Source organism: Molothrus ater, chromosome 15 (genome assembly GCF_012460135.2).
Source record: "Molothrus ater isolate BHLD 08-10-18 breed brown headed cowbird chromosome 15, BPBGC_Mater_1.1, whole genome shotgun sequence".
Taxonomy (NCBI): Eukaryota; Metazoa; Chordata; class Aves; order Passeriformes; family Icteridae; genus Molothrus; species Molothrus ater.
Genome location: NC_050492.2, coordinates 7,958,956 through 7,979,697, shown reverse-complemented (window position 1 = coordinate 7,979,697; position 20,742 = coordinate 7,958,956). Strand labels below are relative to the sequence as shown.

General features: G+C 42.7%; 1 protein-coding gene across 1 annotated transcript in view; it reads right to left on the bottom strand.

The window, feature by feature from the left end:
* FNIP1 (folliculin interacting protein 1) overlaps positions 1 to 20,742 on the bottom strand; it is a 64,827-nt gene that overhangs the window by 23,842 nt on the left and 20,243 nt on the right. The window contains 4 exon segments of the mRNA XM_036391503.2: positions 357 to 431; positions 681 to 781; positions 4,962 to 5,105; positions 13,500 to 13,626. Of these exon segments, the coding sequence (XP_036247396.1) occupies positions 357 to 431; positions 681 to 781; positions 4,962 to 5,105; positions 13,500 to 13,626 (447 nt within the window).

The window sequence follows — 20,742 nt, the reverse complement described above, 5'->3', positions numbered from 1 at the left end:
TGGGTCACTTAATAACAGAAAACAGATATTTTTGTAACATATTTTTATAATATATTTGTGTTTTGATATTTTTGTATTTTTCTTCATCTTGGACTGAATCCCCAAGGTTGCAGGTAGGTACTTTTGTACCTTACAGTATCAAGCTTCACCATATCAGCATGGAAGGAATGGTTCATTCATTTCCTTAGAGCCAGCTGAGGTGAAGACAACCTGTGAGGGAAAGGTGAGGACACCACTGACAGGATGTAGCAAGGAGTTATTTTTTTACAGAAAGAATCTGGAGGGTCCAAGAAAGTCCTGTGTGTCCTTGCATTCACCTCTTTCTGTGCAATAGCTACAAAGGGCAGGGCACTCACGTGTTCAGGCTGCCGTAGATGCTGCTGCCCGTGCGAGCTGTGAACACCTTGCTGAGCATGAGCTGGGGAGGGGAGCTGGGGAAGAGGAGGGAGATGTCAGTCACAAACAGTGCCAGGACAGGCTTTGCCTTCCATTTCACAGCCCTCCAGATTTTATGGACCTTAACACAACATAACACCTTTTTATTTCAAAAATGACCTCAGATTGACTTTAAAGCAAACACAGAAATCCATTTCAGTCTGCACTTGTGCCATTCAATTCACTGTTTATCAGCACTAAGGGTGAGTCTTCTGAAAACACCTGCAGCAAAACGTTCATCTTACCGGATCTGATGAATTTTCAATGTGGAGCCCTTGTAGCTCATGGCCACAGAGCCAAACATCATCTCTCCAAGCATGTTGGCATCTGAGGAGCACCGAGAACCCTGCAAAAAATCAAACCCACCAACGTTTGGTTTGAAGCATTTTAGAGGCACTCTTCTACTAAGGCAACACACAAGAGAGAAAATATTCCTTATTTAAAAGATAAATATGCAAAATATCTTGCTGGAACACTGCTGAACATGCAAAGTTGAACAGTTTAATCAAGATAATGCTAAGAGAGAAAGTGATCTTCACACTGGCTGTGAGCTCAACCACTAAAACCATGCAACAAACCAAACCCACCTAGGTGAGGGGAAGCAGATTCCAACAGCACTGAGCCAGGGGACTAAACTTTTAACCATGTCTTAACACACCTCACTGAATTAAGCCTAAACCTTGCTCCTGCTTGACAAGAAGAATCAGCAGTTCACTGGAGATGTTAGACTGTGCAGTGGAGCCAAACTGGACCAATGTTTGCTTGACAAAGACTGAATCATAACTTATCCATGGATGATATTTTATATGGGATGAATCTCTCCCTGGTGCTTCTGTGATGGCACCAGGAAAGAGCTGCAGCATCACATTAGATGCCAGGCTGAAGAGGTGCAATTCCTGCTTCTCTGGTGGCAGGAGCTTGCTGTAAGGCACACAGGCTAAATACCAAGGAGCAAAGTCACTATGCTGCATCACTGGCTAGGGCAAATTCTGCAAACAAAACCCTAAAATTAAAAAATTACTCAGGGCAATCAACTGGAGACAACTGCTCTGCAGACAGACTTCTTATTTCTGTGTTTTCAATGACTGTGATTACTGTGCCTTTGTCCAGGGCTGTTTCACCTCCAGGCCAGCAGAGTGTAAGTGCTGGCTCTCCACTTGTGCCTTGCCCTGAATAACTTAAAATGTGGTGATCACTCACTAACACAGCTCAGCCAGTTCTCAGGTGAGGAGGTTTGGCAAAAGAGCAAGACATTTCCTACAAAGTGTGTGACAGCATTTAATTACTCCATTCCCTGGAGAAATCCTTCTAAAAGATCCTTAAACCCCTCACAGAAACAACCCTGCTGGAAGATGCTCAGTGCATCTCCATATTCCTCATGCAAGCTCTAAACAACCAGAACCCTGAGTAACCATGTATTCTACACAGGACTGAAGTACAGAATGACAAGAATGGTTTGGGTTGGAAGGGACCTGGAAGCTCACCCAGTTCCACCCCCTGCCATGGGCAGGGACACCTCCCACTGTCCCAGGTTGCTCCAAGCCCAGTCCAGCCTGGCCTTGGACATTTCCAGGGGTAGGGCAGCCACAGCTTCCCTGGGCAGCCTGTGCCAGTGTCAGAGAGTGAGCCTGGAGCACAACCAAGGACAGGGTGTCCCCACCACAGACCCCTGCAGGCAGCAAGAACAGCTGTGAACATCCCACTGAGTGTTCCTGCTCACACCAGCCCACAGAACAAGGGCAGGAACAAGGAAATGCTCATCAGCCAAAAGGCAACACACTCACAACATTTCTCAATTTTTAGCTCTTTTCAAGCACTCTCAATTAAGCTGATGATACTTTTAACAGCCATGCTTGTAACCTCTGAAATCTATCCCTGCAAGGAGAGGGGATGACTGAAAGCAGAAACCACCACTGTAAAAATGAGGGTACAACTCCAAGGTTTGTAAGTGTTCAATGGCAGGACAAAAGCTGATCATTAGCTGGGCCTCAGTGAAATTTCCATCTCTGCCTGCCAGGACATCCCACTGCTCAGGTGCACTGCAGGCAGTACTGGAAAAACTAGAATTTAAAACCAGTCAGTATGAACCAGCAGCTCCAAGGAAATCTCAGCATAGATGTTAATGACTGCAGGAAATAACAGGTCTGCCAGCATCACAAAATCCCTGTCTTAAGAACACTGCAAATTACTACAGCCTCACGCTATGATTGTTGTTTTTAAATCTGTTGCAGATCTCCAAATGAAGGGGACAATTCTGATTAAATGTTAAGCCCTTGATGTGGGTTTTGATTTCAACTTTCTGCTGTTGTGAAAATATAATTCTAAAGCTCAGGAAAAATACTTTATCTTAGAGTATTGATTTTCTTTGTCAGACAGCCAAATTAAAGTGAAAATCAGCTGCTTTCAAATTTAATTATAGGGGTTTCCCTTTCCTCTGAAAGACAGACAAGCCCTGCTGAAGGCAAAGAGTGTGATAAGATGAGCCCATGGCCTGTTCAGTCTGGCATTTCCTCTACAATTAATAACAGTAATTTTACCATGCATAACCAAAGGCACATATTTTATGCATTTAATATGGAAACACTGTTACAGCTCAACTCTTTGGCCTTCTAATGCTGCAAAATACAGGTCACTCAAGACCAAAGCAGAGTACAACCAAATGGGGAAAGGGGTTAAATATTAAAAACTCAAACAAAAAGTAGCCAAGGAGCATCTGGCAAAAAGGGCACAGCTTGGGGCACTGACAGCCTGGACACAAACCAACTCCTCAGGTCACAGTTTAGAGCTCCCATAAAAACTGATCATAAAATACCCACAAGTGTTTGGGATTGCACATTAGCATATTAGAGGTAGTAACATTTGCATGATTTGGAAATTACATTTCTGAACATATTTTCAGCTTTTAATACTCCCTTTACTGTACATATTGTCCTGTCAATAACTAAGTGTATCTGTAAATTAAAAAGGCAGTAAGAAAATAGGTTAAATATGGGACATAATTACAAATATGGAACCCTGGAACAAATCCTATTTCACCTTGCAGTTAAAGTAGCTCATAAATAATCAAAGTGTATTTAAACAAGAAAACATAAAGCCGTATTTTAAAAACCCCATAGTATTATATTATTATAGCCTTACAAAAAACAAACAAGAGAATTTATAAATACTCCAATAAGTAACCTCTGAGGCTACAGACGCAGCAGTTAGAACATAGGAAATGCCAGGCTGAGTGAAGTCTGGACAAACTTACTCTGGCCCTTCTGCAAACCCAATGCTAAATTTTATTGTACATTAAAGAATTCTTGTATTTTTGTCTCTCTGCTCACTTGCTGGGGTAGCCTGGAAGGAGTCTGATGAATGCAGTAGATAGTTCACAATAAATATGCTGTGGAAGACCAACTTCAGCTGGAAGTGTGTGGCACAGTCACACAGCCACTGAGATTTCAGTTCAACTCAGTAACATTTTGAGTGAGTGATACACATGAAGAAATGGGAACTTCAAAAGGAAAACTTTCCACAGCTTTAAAATACACCCTCATGCCAAACACTAAAATTTATTTTCTTTAGTAGCATTGAGCATTGTTAGCAGGGAGCCTGCTCTGGAGCAGAGCCAGTTTCTGGGTAGTGGGGGGCATGGTTTTTCTTGGGCACACAGTGCACAAAGGAGGTTGCTTTGTGCTGGAAGGGAGCTGCTGACAGAAACATCTCTTCCTTTCATAACCACAGTAATGCCCTGCCAGGAAGGGAGGAACGGAAAACAGATCTTCAGCCACCTTACCCAAGCTGTGGAAAAGAGTGTGATGAGACAGAGAAAACAAGAATACACAGCTTGCCAAATATAGCAGGAGTTAACGTGACAGTAGGAAAGTCAGCACTGGAAGCTTCTTCACTTCTATCTATGGGAGATTAAGACATCAGTAGTATTGTACTCCAGAGCAGGTTGTGGAGATAGCAGCTCCCTCAAACACACAATTACTTCATTACAAAGAGTGAAAAGGGCTTAGTTCTATTTTAGGGTAGCTTAATATAAAACACTTGTGATCTGTGGAAGGAGAGATGACAAAAATATATCCCTGTCAGATGACTCTAGCTACTCTCATGGCCAAAATCTCTTATATAAAATGGAATTCAAGTGCACCAAATCCCTTAAAAAGCTGTTACACAGACCATGCCTACAGACAATGCTATTTCTCTGGCATCTGACAGTGAAATAGACTACCTCATCTACACCAAGATATTTGTGTCTGATCACACCAAATGAGTGTTATCACCTGGGTCACAAAATGGAACAAATGCCCTGGTGAAATTGCTGCCATTCAAGACATCCCAAGAGAACCAGCTGGTTGGTTTTAGACTTGATAATACCCAAAGCTGCAGTGTTAAACACTCCTGAGTCACCCAAGGTCTTGGTTCTGACTGAAACCTGCTCTCCAGTGCCAGCCTCTCATTCAAGTACTTTAAAACAGTCGTGCCTCACCTGCTGTGAGCATTTGACATGTGTTGTGGAAAAAAAAAAAGTGACTCACCTGGTATTTTGGGCATTGCTCTTTTGGATCAGAGAACGAGGAGGATGAATTGATTGAGCTATCCAAGGAAGAAGAGCTGTCTCCTCCAGGCTTTAGCTGGCAACACTTCCCAAAAACTCTCACCTGAGCATCACTGCAGAGTTTCTGAAATAAAGACAACACATGTGACACACTAAGACCTGTGACCTGAAATTGCTGTTAGTATCACTGTACTTACCTGTTCAAGTAAGATATTTAACAGCTGAAAGGCTCATGCCCCAGGAAACAGGTAACGCACACCCATATCTCTGCAGCCTGGCTGTCCAAAGGAAAGCTGAGCCTTTTTACTTCCAATTAGCCAGAAGCTAACAGAACAGGTCACTACAACTCCATCTTCCTAAGTAGACTTTTTTAGACCCAGGATTAGGAGAGAGGATGGTACCAAAGCATTTAAAGGAAGGATGGAAATGTCCACCTTACTCCCTGTGCCTGCCAGAGTGGAGACGACACAGGAGTGTAAGCAGCAGCTCACCATTAATTATCAAGCAAGAATAACACAGAATTCAGAAGATTCATGTTACAAGGGCAAGTGGAGAGAAAAGATCCTGTTTTTCAGAATCTCTCCCTAGCTGTGTCTAAGCCCCCTAGTCTTTCTCAAGAGTGGCACAGAGGTGACACATTCCTTACATTTTCTGTATGAGGGAATTGTGAGGCTGAAAATGGGCAATGCTGAAAAACACAGTGCTACAGAGAAGGCAGAAAAGATTCAGAAAATTATGAAGAATTAGTCCAAAAGCTAAACTTTGATAGAGATTCAGACAGAAAGCAGAGCAGAGAAGAGATCCTGTACAGATGGAGCTGGAACTGATGTACAGGATGGGCAGGATCTGTGTTCACTCTACACACAGAGAATTATCAATCACTGCCATGGGAGATGCTCACTACGTTTCATTCACTATTTAAAAGCATTTGTGATTTCCCTTGAGAATCCCAGCATCCCAAGCAGAATCAGCATCCACCAAGTTAATGCAGTTTACACAGCACTGGCATTGCCAACCCTCTTCACCTAAAGATCTCAATGTATTTTTCACACACTCGTTACACTTCAGCACACCCCCGTAAGGTTGGCATTATTTACATCTGCTGGTAGGCAGCACTAGGAGACAGAAATAGTCTACACTGCTCAAAATTCTGCACTAACTCTGCCCTAAGACTTCCTTAATTACCATTTCCTACACAATCACCAAACCAGTAAGAGCAAGCTGGAAGCAAACCCTGCTGAAAGCAAGGTTTAAGGACAGATGGGAACACAGAAGTGCTGTTATGTGTCACAGCTTCATCTCTGGACTCATAGCTCCTGCCACAAGCTTCCTCATCATCCAAAAACATGGCCATGTCTCAGCTTTTAAGGAAAAGGCATAAAGAAAAGTGTGAAATAGCCAAGGCACACATTAGTAACTCCACAACTGCTCAATAATCAGCAATAGCTGCTTGAAAAGATGACTGGCCTTACTGCTGTGGAGGGATGGGAGTCCCATGCCTCTGTCCTAGGTTGTCCAGGTTATTTTTTCAGGGACAGGTGACTTAAATTTGGCCCTAACTGTGGTTCAGCAAAGCAGCAGAAAATGGCCAGGATTATAAAGCCCTACGTGGCAGCCTCCACTGCTACTCCCTTAGAGAGCTGCTGCCACAGAAAGCCTCAAGGAAAAATGTGCAGAGGAATTAGTAACAGAGGGGAGGGAAGTGTTCACTTTCCCCCAGCCCTGTCAGCTTTCCTGACACACAGCAGTGTCCTCTCCTTTCCACACAGAGGAGAGCTCACTGAAATCCTGCAATATGCAGATTTGCTAATGGCTACTGAGGATCTGTGGCTTGAGCACAGTGCACAATGGCTGGAACATGTGAACGATCATCATATGACTTCAGTAGGAGCTCGTGAACCAGAATTGCATTTTATCTCTGACACAAACAACAATGTCCTAGGCTAGGCAGGCATCATGTGATAAAACCACATACAATCCACAGGGTTACAGCAGCTTTTGCAGGCAAACCACATTTCAGCTTGCATTTTCCATCAGATGTTGAAAGTTCCTTCTAAAATGTTACAATTATAACTAAGCTTCCTTGAGACTGTAGAAATGCATTTACTGACTTTACAAGAGAAAATAAAATTCTGTGCATTAAAAAGAATAGGCTGAGTTTGCAAATCAATTACTTTTACATAATTTCTTCTCATTGTCACTGCGTTTTTCTGCACAGCAGCTTTTCCCAGATCCACTGGGTGCTCGGGTAACTTGCAGTAATAGTTGCCTAATTTAAATAGCAAACCAGGAAAATGGCTGTTTGGTCTTTGCAGTGGAGTTTAATGAAGCAAAACTCCTGCAAGGAGTCTTTAAATGAGGTCAGAATCTTTTAGCTCCCACTTTTCAGAACCTTGTGAACAGTAAATCTCTCCTAAAATGCAGATGAATTTTGGTGTTTGCTCTTTCACAAACTTAGCATGTGTTTAAGATGAACTCCTCGGACAATGAAATCAAGTACTTGCAGTGACCCTTCCCTCTGCAATTTCTGACTTCAAATGTCAGTGAAATTTTAGATGCTACAAATCTCAAGATATTAGCCATCAAAGGAGTAGGATTACTTGCATTCCTACATAATATTCCAAAGATATTCAAGCCAGGCTTCCAAAAATAAAAAAGTAACCTCATTATTTAAGAACTGTACAAGGGAAAGTTTCAAGGCTGTGAATTTTCTTCCCAATTAGACAGAGTTGCATCAAATCCAATCCCTGGGCAAGGTGGTGCTGGAGTGCTCTGAAATGCCCATTTTTGCTGGAGAGCAGAACATCTGCTGGAAGGATGGTGCAGGCAGCTCTGCTCCTGGCTGCCACCCTGCTCTCCCTGCTGGGGTCACACTCTGTTCTCTCCCTGCCAGCTCACTGCAGATACCACCCAGCTCCAAAGACTTCTGGCAGTGCCAGTTCTGACATTAGAGGTCATCGCTTGCTGAAATTCTTGGAGACCTATCAGGTAGATCTGAAGAAAACTTAAAGTAAAATGTCTTTATAGGGTACAGGGTACAAAGTCATTTTCTTCCTCAGTTCCTCTTCTGGAGTCTTTTTTCTCCACATCTGATAGCAAAGCCTTTTAACTCTTTGACACAAACTCTCTATTCTCCTCAGCAAGTGGGAAAAACATGCCCAGTGCTGTGAATAGGAAGAGGAATTTCTGCTGGGCAGGTTTTGCTTTGGGGATAACAAGAAAGTTGAAAGGAGCCTGGTGTGTTGAACTAAATCAGAGTCTGTGTAGGTGTGTTAGGGCTGTGACTGAGTGACAGAAGGGAAAAGAAATGTCATCATATGCTTTACTCTTTTTTACCTCTCTGCAACAGCAGGTGCTCAAATACCACTGAGGTGGCAGTGATAGAGAAATCTCTATTTCCAAGCAAAGTTGCTACTCTTGAAGAGATCTGTTCCTCATTTTCAAAACAGGCTTTCCAGAATAAAAAATATTTCAAAACATACAAATTAACTCTTTTGCTGTATTAATATGAGTTGGTCTGTATGTGAAATGAAATGTATGTATCCACCCAACCCATGGGAGTAACCTGAACAGGCACTCATTCCTCCTCTTCAAGTGCTCATGTAAAAATCCAGATATCTTTCTTAAAATGCAGCTGCCAAGTGCTGCAATTTTCCTTTATTTCTAGAGTTGTTGAGTTCCTCCATTACTCAGAGGTCAGTGAAAGAAGTCAAGACAACCAACCCTGTGCTCCCTTACTCCACTAGTATTTTTCCATGTCTGTTTAGAGAGAATAAGCTGAGCTAAGAAGGTGGGACTTGATCTCTGTGCTTACAGCTTTATCCATCTGCTCCACTCCGCTCAGACAGAGTCCAGAGTCTCCATTTCACACAACTCACCTAAAAGCAAAAGGCTCACTATCCAATTACTAATCCCTCACAGCAATTTGCTGTTCAACATTTATCCAGTGCTGAAGTCTATCAGAACACGTGGCTAATCCTGGCTTGTTTCAAGCAGCATGCCATTTCTCTACTTTGGGATAAATATGACATTCAGAGTACAACAAATTGACACTGAAGGAGATCAAGTATCCTATGACCTTTTAGTGAAATTATTCACAGATAAAGACAACTAGTGGAAGAGGTGAACTTTCTATTCTCCAAATTGAATTTCACTACTGCACCTCTACATCCCAAATTCTGTACCCCAGGTTTCTCATTTCTTCAGAAAACCAAAACAAATGCTATTTCTGAAAACCTTCAGCCTCTGGGTCCGGGCAACAAGTCACTGCCCTTCTCTGATTCCTTGTCTTTCCCCCTTTCCTACCACATGCCCAAACTCTAGATCTCTGCTCAGCACAGTGCAGTTTGGGTCCTTCCTTTTTGTTCCTCCCTTCTCTTCCTCATGGTCCCTTGACACCCCCCTTCCTCCCTGTACTTCAAACCTTCCTCTAGGCTGATCTTCAAACTTCTGAAATCTTTTAGCTCTTACACATCCCATCAGCACCTCTCTCCAGCTAGATCTCCAATGTTAACCACTCTATTATCATAAATCCCCACTGGACAAAACTGAAAGGAAAATGAGCATTAAAATGAGACAGTTAATTAATCCCTGTCTCACTTTGGCCATTCCAAGGGAAGCCATGATCCAAGGTTCCCCTTTTCAGCTTCTTCTTTACTTCACTCCCCACTCCTCCCTCCTGGCATCATTCCTGCGGCATCCTTATCCCAATCAATTACCAGCCCTTGGAGGCAAACTCCTCATCCTTCAGCTGGCCTTTGCACACTGGCAGTTATGGGGACATAATTCCTGCACCACACAGTAAAACACAAGCCAGCCTTAGCACGAGCTGAGTATGGATGCAGTGTCAAGGTTGGGAAGCCAGCCAAGCACAGGGAAAGGCAGAGTGAGGCTGACAGCCCAGCACTGCCTGGGCCACCTGGCTGCTGCACCTTAAGCAGGAAAAGGAGCTGCTTGTTGTGCTTATTTGAAATTCAAAGGAGCCTGGTGCTACAGTTGTGGAGCACACCTGTGTTCACACACAGCTCCTGGCTCAGGCACTCAGCATAGCCCAGGGCACAGGGAGGACAGCAGGGCTGATGGCACCTGGGAGCAGAGAGCAGGACAGGAGATGTCAGAGCAAGAGGAGCAGAACAGAACCTAACAGCAGAAACCAGTCATAGGTTGTAACATTATCACCTGCACATCAAGTAACAGAGTCTCATTAGAAATGAGATACTTACTGCTTTGAGGAACAAAAAAAAAATAACTCTCTAGAGGAGACAGTGGCTCAAACCCACAAGCTTGCCCATAGAAGTTCTTTGATGCCCAAAAATCCAAGGGATGCAGATGCTTGGGTGGGGACAGAGGCTGTTCAGTAAAGCCATCAGCAATGCCTCCTCCTCATACCACAGGCTGCCCTGGTGCAGTCAGTGTGCAAATGGCTGCTCTGATGCATTTGCTCATGACCGAGTGCCACAGGGCTGCAAGGGGCAGCCACTCTCTTTCTGGGACACCCTGGCAGAAATCACACACACAATTTTCTGATGCTCAGGACACAGCAGCCTTTCCCCTCTCTTCCAGAGCCCAGCTGATCAACAGCCCATCCCTTGGAAAGCTGGGGAAGGACCTCTCCTGCTTAGCACCAAAAAAGGTAGAGGACTCACAAAGGGGATCTCTCTGCCTCCCACATGCAAAGTGCCCACAGCTGCCTGAGGCAGATCTGTGCCTGGCACAGCCTTGGGCCAACATTCCCGGTGTGGGGAATGGCCTCCAGCCCTCCTCCCTCACCAGGCTGCTGCTCAGCCTCCCTGGCACGTTTAACTCTAGCAAGGCTGGGGGAATCACCACTTCTCCTGAGCAATCAGAATATTGGAATGGCCACTGCAAACTCCTGACTGCCTTCAGTGTCCTGCTGAGTAAAACCCTCCCCAAATTCTTGTCTGCTTAATATTTACCTTAACTGAAGACATGAAGAGGCTGAATTAATATCCAATGAAAACAAAAGGTCCTTATTTGTGTTATAGCCACATTTCCCTCACAGGTAAGATGAACCTAGTAATGCTTTACTAAGGAGAGCCCAGCTTGGTGTGAGCACAAACTCAGCAGTTTTCACTGATCAAAAATCCAGAGCTTACTGTTTTATTTCTTAAAACATCTATGTCTGCAAAGATTTTCTCTGATGCTCCCTAAATTTTATGACCACACCCTCCCTTACAGAATTCAAATGCCTGAGCCACGTTCAACCTTGGCCCACCACACACAACTTTTGACATATGTAGGGATTATACATATAAACCAGACCAAAATACATCTCACCTTGCAGGCATACAACTCTTAAATTATAATTGCTTTCATGTCTGATAAACAACAGAGAATGGGAACTGAAGAGCACAGCACCATAAAGCAAAGTGGTGTGTGGTTCTCTGTGCTAGACTGCTTTGACTTGAACCAGAACACTCTGGCCACTGCCAGGCACTCTTCCAAATGTCTCCCAGTGTTATTTGTAGATCCAGAGGTGTAAGTCACATTAGAAAATGGGGGTGAGGGGGAAGAGATGCAGAAAGCCTTGCACAAAAAGTGGGGTGCTGAACAGATACCCTTTTCAGACCAAAGAGTGCCCAGCCCACACATGGCTGGCAGCGAAAGGGCAAGAGTGCCTTGGAATGTGCTTAGAGCCAAGATCTGGCTTTGTATAGGCAGGGTGTGTCTTTGCTAATGAAAATCATGATAAAGAGCAGAGAAAGGAACAATGCAATTCCTTGAAAATGGCCAGTACATCCTGCTCACTGCACAAACCCACACTGAGCTCACATCAAGCCCAGCTGAAGACTCTCCTGCAGGTTTTTACCTGCAAACTTTTGTTTCATGAGAAAAGCTTTGCCTGACATGACATTACCTGAATGCTGCAGAAAGCAGATACATGGCAAGCAAATGCTTCAATATATCCACTTTCAAAGAATCCTAGTACTATGAAAAACAGATGTATAAAGTTCCTAGAGATGACTTCTGGGTATTTCAAATGCCATGGAAAGAGTTTTCCTCCACAAGTCTCATGTGGAGATGGTGAGTACAGCTGTTTCCCTCTCCCTTTGTAAAGAAAAAGGGAACATTAATATGGAATCATATCAGCTCCACTATCAGCCATTTATCCTGTGGCTGTTGAGATGCCACAGTCAATGAGCATTCTGAAGTAACCTAAAACAGTGAAGTCTGCAAGTTCAGTGGGCAAGTACACATCTATCTTAAAGAGGTTTTAGACTTTCAAAAAATTAATTTCAATCTGGCAAGAGGATTTATACTGTAATATACTTTATTAATGAAGTAATAGTGGTAAGTACAGCCAGCAATTCATACCAATAAACCACTTCTAAAGATCTCCTGTCTTTAAAAACCTGTTTTCCTGGCAAGAACTTCAGGAAGAACAGGAACTAACAGAACCATTCTTACAAGTTTAAATAAAAAATAAAAACTAACTTTTTAACATTTGTGAAACCTGCTTTATTTCACAAATTCTCTATAAAAAACAGGAAATTGGGATCTTGATTCATCACTATAAAAGCACTGGAGTAAGCAATGGAGAAGCCTGGGAGTTTGTGCCTGGTAAGACACAGATTCCAGAGGTTTGGATATTGGACTTGAGACCAGGGTTAAGAGCATCAGGCTGGCAACAGGCTGGAAGAGCTTGGAAAGCTGGATGAAAAATCTGCTTGCTGTACTCCCACACCCAGCAGGAAAACCAGAGCTTGGAGGTAATGTGTTATTTTGTGTACTCCTGCTTACAGAAGGACCTTTGTAAGTCCTATAGGTAAAAGCAGCTGGAATCATTAATTTCAATTAATGCACACCATGCTTTCTGCTTGCAGAGCTTAAAATGATTTGTGAATTTTTTAGAAATGGTGACAAGGAAGTTCAAAGCAGCAAAATAAGTTGTCCAGCCTCATACCACCACTTTCAGTAGCACTGTGGCCAGAAATTAATCTTCTGTCCAGAGCCCTTAGAAGGAAGTATCCTCATCTGACCACATCCATTTCAGTTTCAATTAATAGATTACCATGCAAATCATGCCAAAAGGAAAACCAGAGTTTTCAAGTAACTTTGTGTGAAAAAACTGTCAGCAAAGCATATAAACAACAATTGATAAAAGTTAACCAAACAAGACACAAGAGGACACAGGGCTGGGGGGACCTTCTGTTTAAGAATGCAGACCCCACCAGGACACAAAACTAGATCAGTAAATCCCAGTTCAGGCCGTTTCAGCCCCCAGCACTGCATGCTGCAGCCCCAGGAAGAAATCCTTCTCACTGAAAGAGCAGAAAGTAGATAAACCCCAGAACAGAGAGATCACTATAGTATTTAAAGCTGGTAAAAGTGAAACCCCTGAAGCCTGAATAATTTGCAACTTAACAGGCATTTTAATATAGCCCTGCATATAACCAACATTTAAACGTTAATGTGACTAAAAAAGAATGTATGCAATTTATCAATTTGGCCATTTGAAAAATACAACTATAAACATGTAAATTAGCAAAATACTCACCGACACTGAAACATCCTCTATTTTTCTTTTAGCACTGGAATCAAATAAGACATTCCGTCCCCTTCTCTCACAGTCCTGATACACGATCAGTCGGATCTGACTTGGGTCAAACTCCGGCAAAGGCCAGCTTTAATTGAAAAAGAAAAGAGCAGAAGGATCAATTACCACAACTCTTTATTACACTGCTCTTTTTACATTATCTGTATATACAACTAGATTAAAACAGAGTCCAGAAAACTCAATGCCATTTCATTAAACCCTTTGATCCTGTAGCCAGAACTACGGCCTTTGTTTTCTTTTCTTTCCCCTACATGTGCCAAATTGCACTGTCATAAACTGCACCAATCCTCTACAACTGTACAAAATGATGTGTGCAGCATTAATAGATCTTGTGCTCTGTCTTGTGATGTTTTCTTCAAGTTCCAGCTATCTAGAATCAATGTCATAGAACTTAGCTTTTGCATTTAAAGACATAAAAAACCCCAAGATGAATAATCACAGGGTGGTTTCAGAGAACCACCTGGCTCTCTCCACATAAGCCACTGTGACTCAAGGGCATGGTCAGCAAACCACACAAAGCAGTCCTAACACACCTATTCCCAAACTGGTTTCCAAGGGAAGGAGCTTTCCTGAAGCCTCAGAACCTTTCCTAGTGCCACTACTCCAGAGGAGGTCTCAAAGGGAGAACTTGCCAGGATCAGGTTTGGAAACCATTCCATAATCTCCTCTTTAAGGGTGCTTTGTAGCCACCATTTTAAATTTTCAATTTAAAAAGCCAGCCATCACTTTAAAGCCCAGCAAGCATTGTCATCCATTGGCTTGGGAATCCATTTTCACTGACACCATCTCAATTCTTGGAAGATAGGAAACAAGATACCTGCTGTATCCATGAAACCACCAGGGATCATCTTTCAGCTAGTTTACAAGCCATTTCCTAGATCAAGTGAAATTCTGTCTTCCTTATTCTTGGCTTTTAGACAAGCAGTGTTAGCATGAACTTCAAGGACCAGAAACAAGGCACTGGAACTTTCCAGTCATTAATGAAGGATACAGATTCCCAATTTGCATGAAGCTGAACATGAATTTCAGCAAAAAGACACCCATAACATGGGTTAAACCTGGCATGCTAGACTCCAAGACAGTAGTAAAATTTCCTCTCCTCTAACTCAGCACCCAAAGAGTTTCCTGCTCTGCACCCATGCTTTATGTGACCAACAAGTTCTGTAACAGCAGAAAGTCCATTTGATCACCAAAGCCATCATCACCTATCTGAAGTTTTTAAGGCTGCTCAGCATAGGTACACAAGTTTTACAGCTAGTGTAGTCCCAACGAGGTGAAACTAAGCATCAAGACATACAGTTACACACTCTCCTGAGATGGAATCTATTTCCTAATCTGCCCATCCGCACCATTTAGCAACAAGAGAGAAAAACAGAAGCTGCAGAGAAGATGGTGTGTAACAAATGTCCAAATCAACTTATTACAAGAAAGAAAACCTTGAGCAACTTGAGCTGAAATAACTTCATGTCTAGATTTGGGGGCAAAGAGCCACACACCCTCTCATTTGGGCACCTAAAGCCAAGTGTTACCCGCAGCATGAAATGCCCACACGAAGTGCAGACACCAAACTGAGCAAACTCTGCACCAAAACCCAAGCACAGTGACAAACTCAGAGCTTCCACTTACTGAAGGCTCTCCTAATTAACCCCATCTTGCATTTCAGAAAATGTAAGAAAACAAAGCCCCTATTTGACACATGCCTGGGGTGTTACCAATGGAGAGGCACAAAAGGCACTAGAGCTGGGGATGGTAACTGCTCAGAGCACGACTTTGGCTAGAAGTGAGGAGGACCACTGGATAAACTGGCTTCCTGGAAGAACAGCCTCCATATATTAAAGTGGAATCAGTGGAAGTCCAGAAACAAACATTTTTTCCAGATAGGCCACTGTGGTTCCTATAAAGAAACTGTGTGACAATAACAATGACTTGCTTGCCAGAAGGGTGCTTTTGCTTGCTCCACCCTTGCAACGCGTTTGAATTTCCTTCACCCTCAGACAAAAGCATGTCTTCCATTACCTAGTACTTTTGATATTTGACTTTGAAATTACTGGCAAAGAAGGCAGTAGCTGTTCCAGATCTTAGGAAAGTCTACTTATAAAGAGCTCCAAGAGCAGATTACACACTAAGAGGAGAGAAAGCTAAATATAAAACTCTTGCTGTATTCAGAAACGTATTTGATGAAAGTAACAAGAGCTTGTTTACTTCTCAGCTTCTTCACATGACATTTCAACTTTCTCTAGACAAGCATTTAGTAGCTATTATCCATCATAATTTGTGATAATTCCAAAGAAGCGCTATCTCTGTTACATAATAGCATCCTTAAGCACATTTCAGCCTTGCAAAAACATTCCCTGGCAATAGCAGGCCACTTCCCAAACCAGAAGAGCCTTTCAGAGAGCTGGGGGAAAGTTCATTCAGACAGACAGTAAACAGAAGGCAGCCTGGCACCTCCAACTCACCCCCACCAGTGAGGGGGAAGCAGGACACAGAGCTTTGCTTTTGTTGTTAGCAGATTTAAAATACTGTTAAGCTTGATATCTGAATAGATTATCCCCAGAAACATAAAATTCCTGCATGCAAGAGGCATTCTCAAAACAAATATAACAGGGCAGCACTCCAGCGCTCCTCTTCAGCAGATGAAAACTGACCTAGATCTTCTGAATATAATTAGTTCTGTTTATAAATGGAAACTAACTTTGACATTTAACTGATGTTTTCTTGAGATTCCTACAGGAAAACCAGGAGACATAGAATGAAATGTTCTAGCAATGATAATGAAAGGTGAGTCTCCATTTCCCACACTGCTCTGGAAATGACAGCTTCTTAATGAGGACTTTTTCCTGCATGAACTATCTGCCACTCTTTGATCTTTCCTTGAAACTTAGTAGAATTAAAGAAAAACCCCAAAATTAACCCAGGGCAAAAAACCCCTAAGAACCACCACCAAGAAAACCCCAAATACCTTTCACCAGTAGAAGTGTTTGCAACTTTGCCACACAGTGCTGTGACCTCAGGCATGGAACACAAGAAAAATTGGTGACAAATAAATTCCTTCTGAGCAGGACACTGCTCCTGTGGAGATCTCCACTACACAAGTGGGGATTCCTCTAGAATGAGATGTTCAAAATACCTATATGGAGAGGAAATCTGTTGACATATAAATGCTGTATGGGATGTTTTAGAAACAAAACCCAGCTCTCACACCATGACAGACTGGTTGAGGTTGGAAGGGTCTTCTGGAGGGCATCTGATCCAATGCCCCTACACAGACACTCATGAAAGCAAAAGTGAAAGAGTGCAAAAGAAAAGGAATTATTTGGGAGAGAAAGGGAAAATCCCATATTATTAATGGAATGGAATTATTAGAAACTAGCAACAATGAGACCAAGATCTGAAAAATGGTATTTTAATGCATATTCACACTTAAGCCCTACTGTTGTTCAGCTCTTCCCTTTTTTTTTGTCCTTTCTGCTTTTCTGCCTTTTTTACCTTCAATCACAAGGAATATCACCTGTAGCTTACACTTACAAATCCATTTCATGCTTCCTGACACCTCTACTATAGAGAGTCATAGCAATCCATAACTCCACCTGCTCTCTAAGGATGAATTTTCTTGTGTTCCTGGAGTTTATTACCACCATCAATGTTTCTCAGCAAGAATTGAATGGCTGTAAATTGGTATTATTTCACTCTGGGCAAGTTGTAATAGATGACACAACAGACACAGAAATCCTTCGTTACCACTCCAACAATTAAAATACAGGATTTTCCCCTGCAATTGAATCCCAGTACATTCCTTCCTCCTCATTCCCACCTAGAACACGAACACCACTTCTCCATTACATTAAAGGTTTAGCTTAGTACTATCTTCCCTCCTGGCTGAGACAACTTTTAAAACTGTTTATATTAACATGGCTTAGATTGTATCTGGTTACTTTAATAAAAACAGATACTTTAGAAATCTTAAAGTAAAGCAACTGAAGCAAAATGATCATGATATTAAGCAAGTAGGAACTGGAAAAGAGTTTTCTAAAAAGTAAGGCTGCTCAAAACCAGAAAAGGACTAAACATGTAAAAAGTAAGTTGAAACTATCAGTCAAACTATTGTTTTCCTACATCATGTTACCCATAGTTATAAAAATTGCCTGGTGATGAATCACTTGGAACTATTTTTAAATGCATCTACGCAAATGATATTTATAGTTTATGCCAGCTTATCTGTTCTGCATGGTTTACATGTTAGCACCTTTTTAAAGGGTGACAGGAACAGCCCGGCGGAGCAGACGGGCCCACCTTGTCCCATGCTCCCCTCACAGGCTCTGGCAGAAGGAAACATCTTCCTTCACTGCTGCTAGGTGAGCATCAGAACAGAGGCACAGGGATTCCAGAGCTTATCCCCAGCACCTGCAGATGATTCTCCAGGTATTATCCTTGTTGCAGTGGTGCTTCGACCCAGCCAACTTCTACTACACATCCTTTGACAGAGGCTGCATCTATCATGAAGAGCTAACATTGTAAATATGAGACTGTTCCACTGAGTGCACTGGGATTTCAGATTATCTCCACATTCCATGGAGATGTACATCCACATCAAGGCACACTCACCTGTACCCATACAGCCCAGTATATAGGATCCTGCAGTTCCTTTGCTACAGGGAAGTGTGATCAAGTCCAGAAGGAAAATGGTCCTTGCCTAGTCCAGCCATCCTATCATACTCCTCTCAGCCCTGAGATGCCTTTTCCAACCAGGAATTCCCTTCTCCTGCCCAAACACCTATGCAGATTTCTAATATCTGTTATTAGTTTTTTTTCTTTTGGCTTCGAGAAGATACAACAAAAGTTGAGTATATAGGATTAATGGCAAGGGTCTTCTGCATACTTTAATACCTTCTTACTGCATTTCAGTAATTCACTTATTATTTGACCATTATTGCACAGACCATTCTGAAAAATCACAACTAATCTGGAAACAATGAAAACTGTACTGTAATGTGTATTAATGATGCTTGCAGCTTTGGAAGACCATCTCCTCTTAGAGGCATGGGCAGGTTATTTATTTCTGCACCTGAAACACAAAGCACCTGAAACACAAAAGAACTTTCTCAGCATTCACAAGACAAGGATGATCCAGGCTGCATGGCTGATTTGCAAAGCTGGCATTTCAAGAGAGAGATTCCGTTTAAGTGCTGGTGACATAACACAACCATAAGGCTGCAAGGAGGAAAAAAGTTCCCTAAAGTAGAGAAACTACAGGGCCTATACTTAGAAAAAATGTTGCAAGACATTTGTCTTTACAAGAGCTGAGGTCATGTCAGGGCTGTGTGACTGTGGTGGAGAGCACTTGCTGATTCTGCCCAGAACAGCAGCGTTGGTGCCTCGGCCAGGGCAGCAGGGAGCCCTCGGCGCTGGATTGCGAAGGAGCTCACCCAGCGCCCCGGGGGACTCTGCCCTCTGCCTCCGTGACCTCAGCTGGGCTTCCACACAAGTCACAGGACCTGGGTTCTGGGTAGCACGGAAGGACAGACAGATGGTGGATCATCTCAGGGACAAGCACCCTTGACTGCTTGCAATGGTGACATGTTTCAGGTTTATACCATGGAAATAACGTTTCTTTAAAACACAAAAAAATAAATCCAAGCCCCCTGCTTTTAATCTCTTGATAGAGGGTGACACGTCCACAGGCACTGCAGCACTGTGTCAGCTCCCTGCTCCATTTCTAAGTCAGTCTCATTATTTACCAGCTTAGCAATCCTCACCTGGAATAGATGCACTTCTTGAGCTCCAGGAAACTTGTACTGCTTATACTAAGTACATATTGTACACCAGGAACAAAGTACATCAGCCAGGTATTTCACAGGTATAACAAACTTGGACCTGAACTTCAACTGCCTGCCAAGTTCCTTGGCTCTGTCCAATTCTTTATCTGTATATAAAGCTGACTTTAGTTTGTTTTCATTTTTTCTCCCTTCTAATGAGAGTCACTTGACTCTCATTAAGATACCTAATTTATACTCTAAAGTCTAGAGCCAGAGCCACAGCCAGATCCTTTTCCACAAGCAAAAAGACATAACACTGACAGGTTAGGTGCAGCCTAGTCAACACAGTAATCATAATCTGGGGTGTTATACTGAAAATAAATTGGCAGGAAGATTTTGTCAAGAATATTTTGTGTAATATGTTGAATAATTTCGCAATTCACATACCTTGCAGAATTTACCATCACTGTTAATAATTCCATAAAATATTTTTGGGACTACTTCACTTATGCCATTTCAAAAAGTACCTGTTCAGGTTTTAGCTGATTTAGGTACATGTATACATGCAAAATATATGCACATACACACACAAGTTTCATGCTCTCTTGAAATATCTTTTAATTAAAACCACACACAAATGAGACACAGCTCCTTCAGTTAAATTCACTAGCACTGAACAAAATTACATTATTCAAGTAGACTGCACTTCCCTTTGCAAAGTTACAAGATAGAATCAATTCAGGCAAAAAAAGTCACATCCTTTAGCATAAAATTATAGTAAGAATAATAAAAAAATAAGTCTCTAGAAGATTAACATCTCTGGAAAATAAGTATTTTCATCACAGGGAAAATAATAAGCTTTCGAATAATTAAAATTATCTCAAGAACTGTGCAGTGACCATACCTGGGAAGCATCTTTGTCCCCCGAGCAGCTCCACTTTTGAAAATCCCTGTAAACTCCTGTTGTGCCTGGCTGCCAACTCAGGTTAATAATAGCAATGAGCCATATTCATCCAAAACCACAAGACTGTCAGGTGACATATCAAGAGGTCTGAATTTAACTCAAACAAAAGACTCTCCATGCTGCAACGCAAAGCCTTAATCCTAGCAACAGGAGCACAGAAACCACCTTAAGGACAGCAGTGTCGGGGTTTGCACCCGCCTGCGTTTGCGCTGCCCCGCAGTTTCATAACCCAAATCCTGCCCCACAATTCTGCACCGCCTGGGGTTTCTGATCGAGGAAGGAGCGCCCGTCTTCTCCGCTCCTCCGTCTCTTCCAGGGCTTGCTGCAGAGGAGATCAGCGCAATTCAGAGGGAAGCCAAGCGCTGTCCTGGCAGCGCCGGCCCGGACCTGTCAGTGCCATCAGCGCCATCCATCTATCGGCGCTCCCGGCTCCGTGTCACGGCCGAGCCCCGGGCCCCGCCGG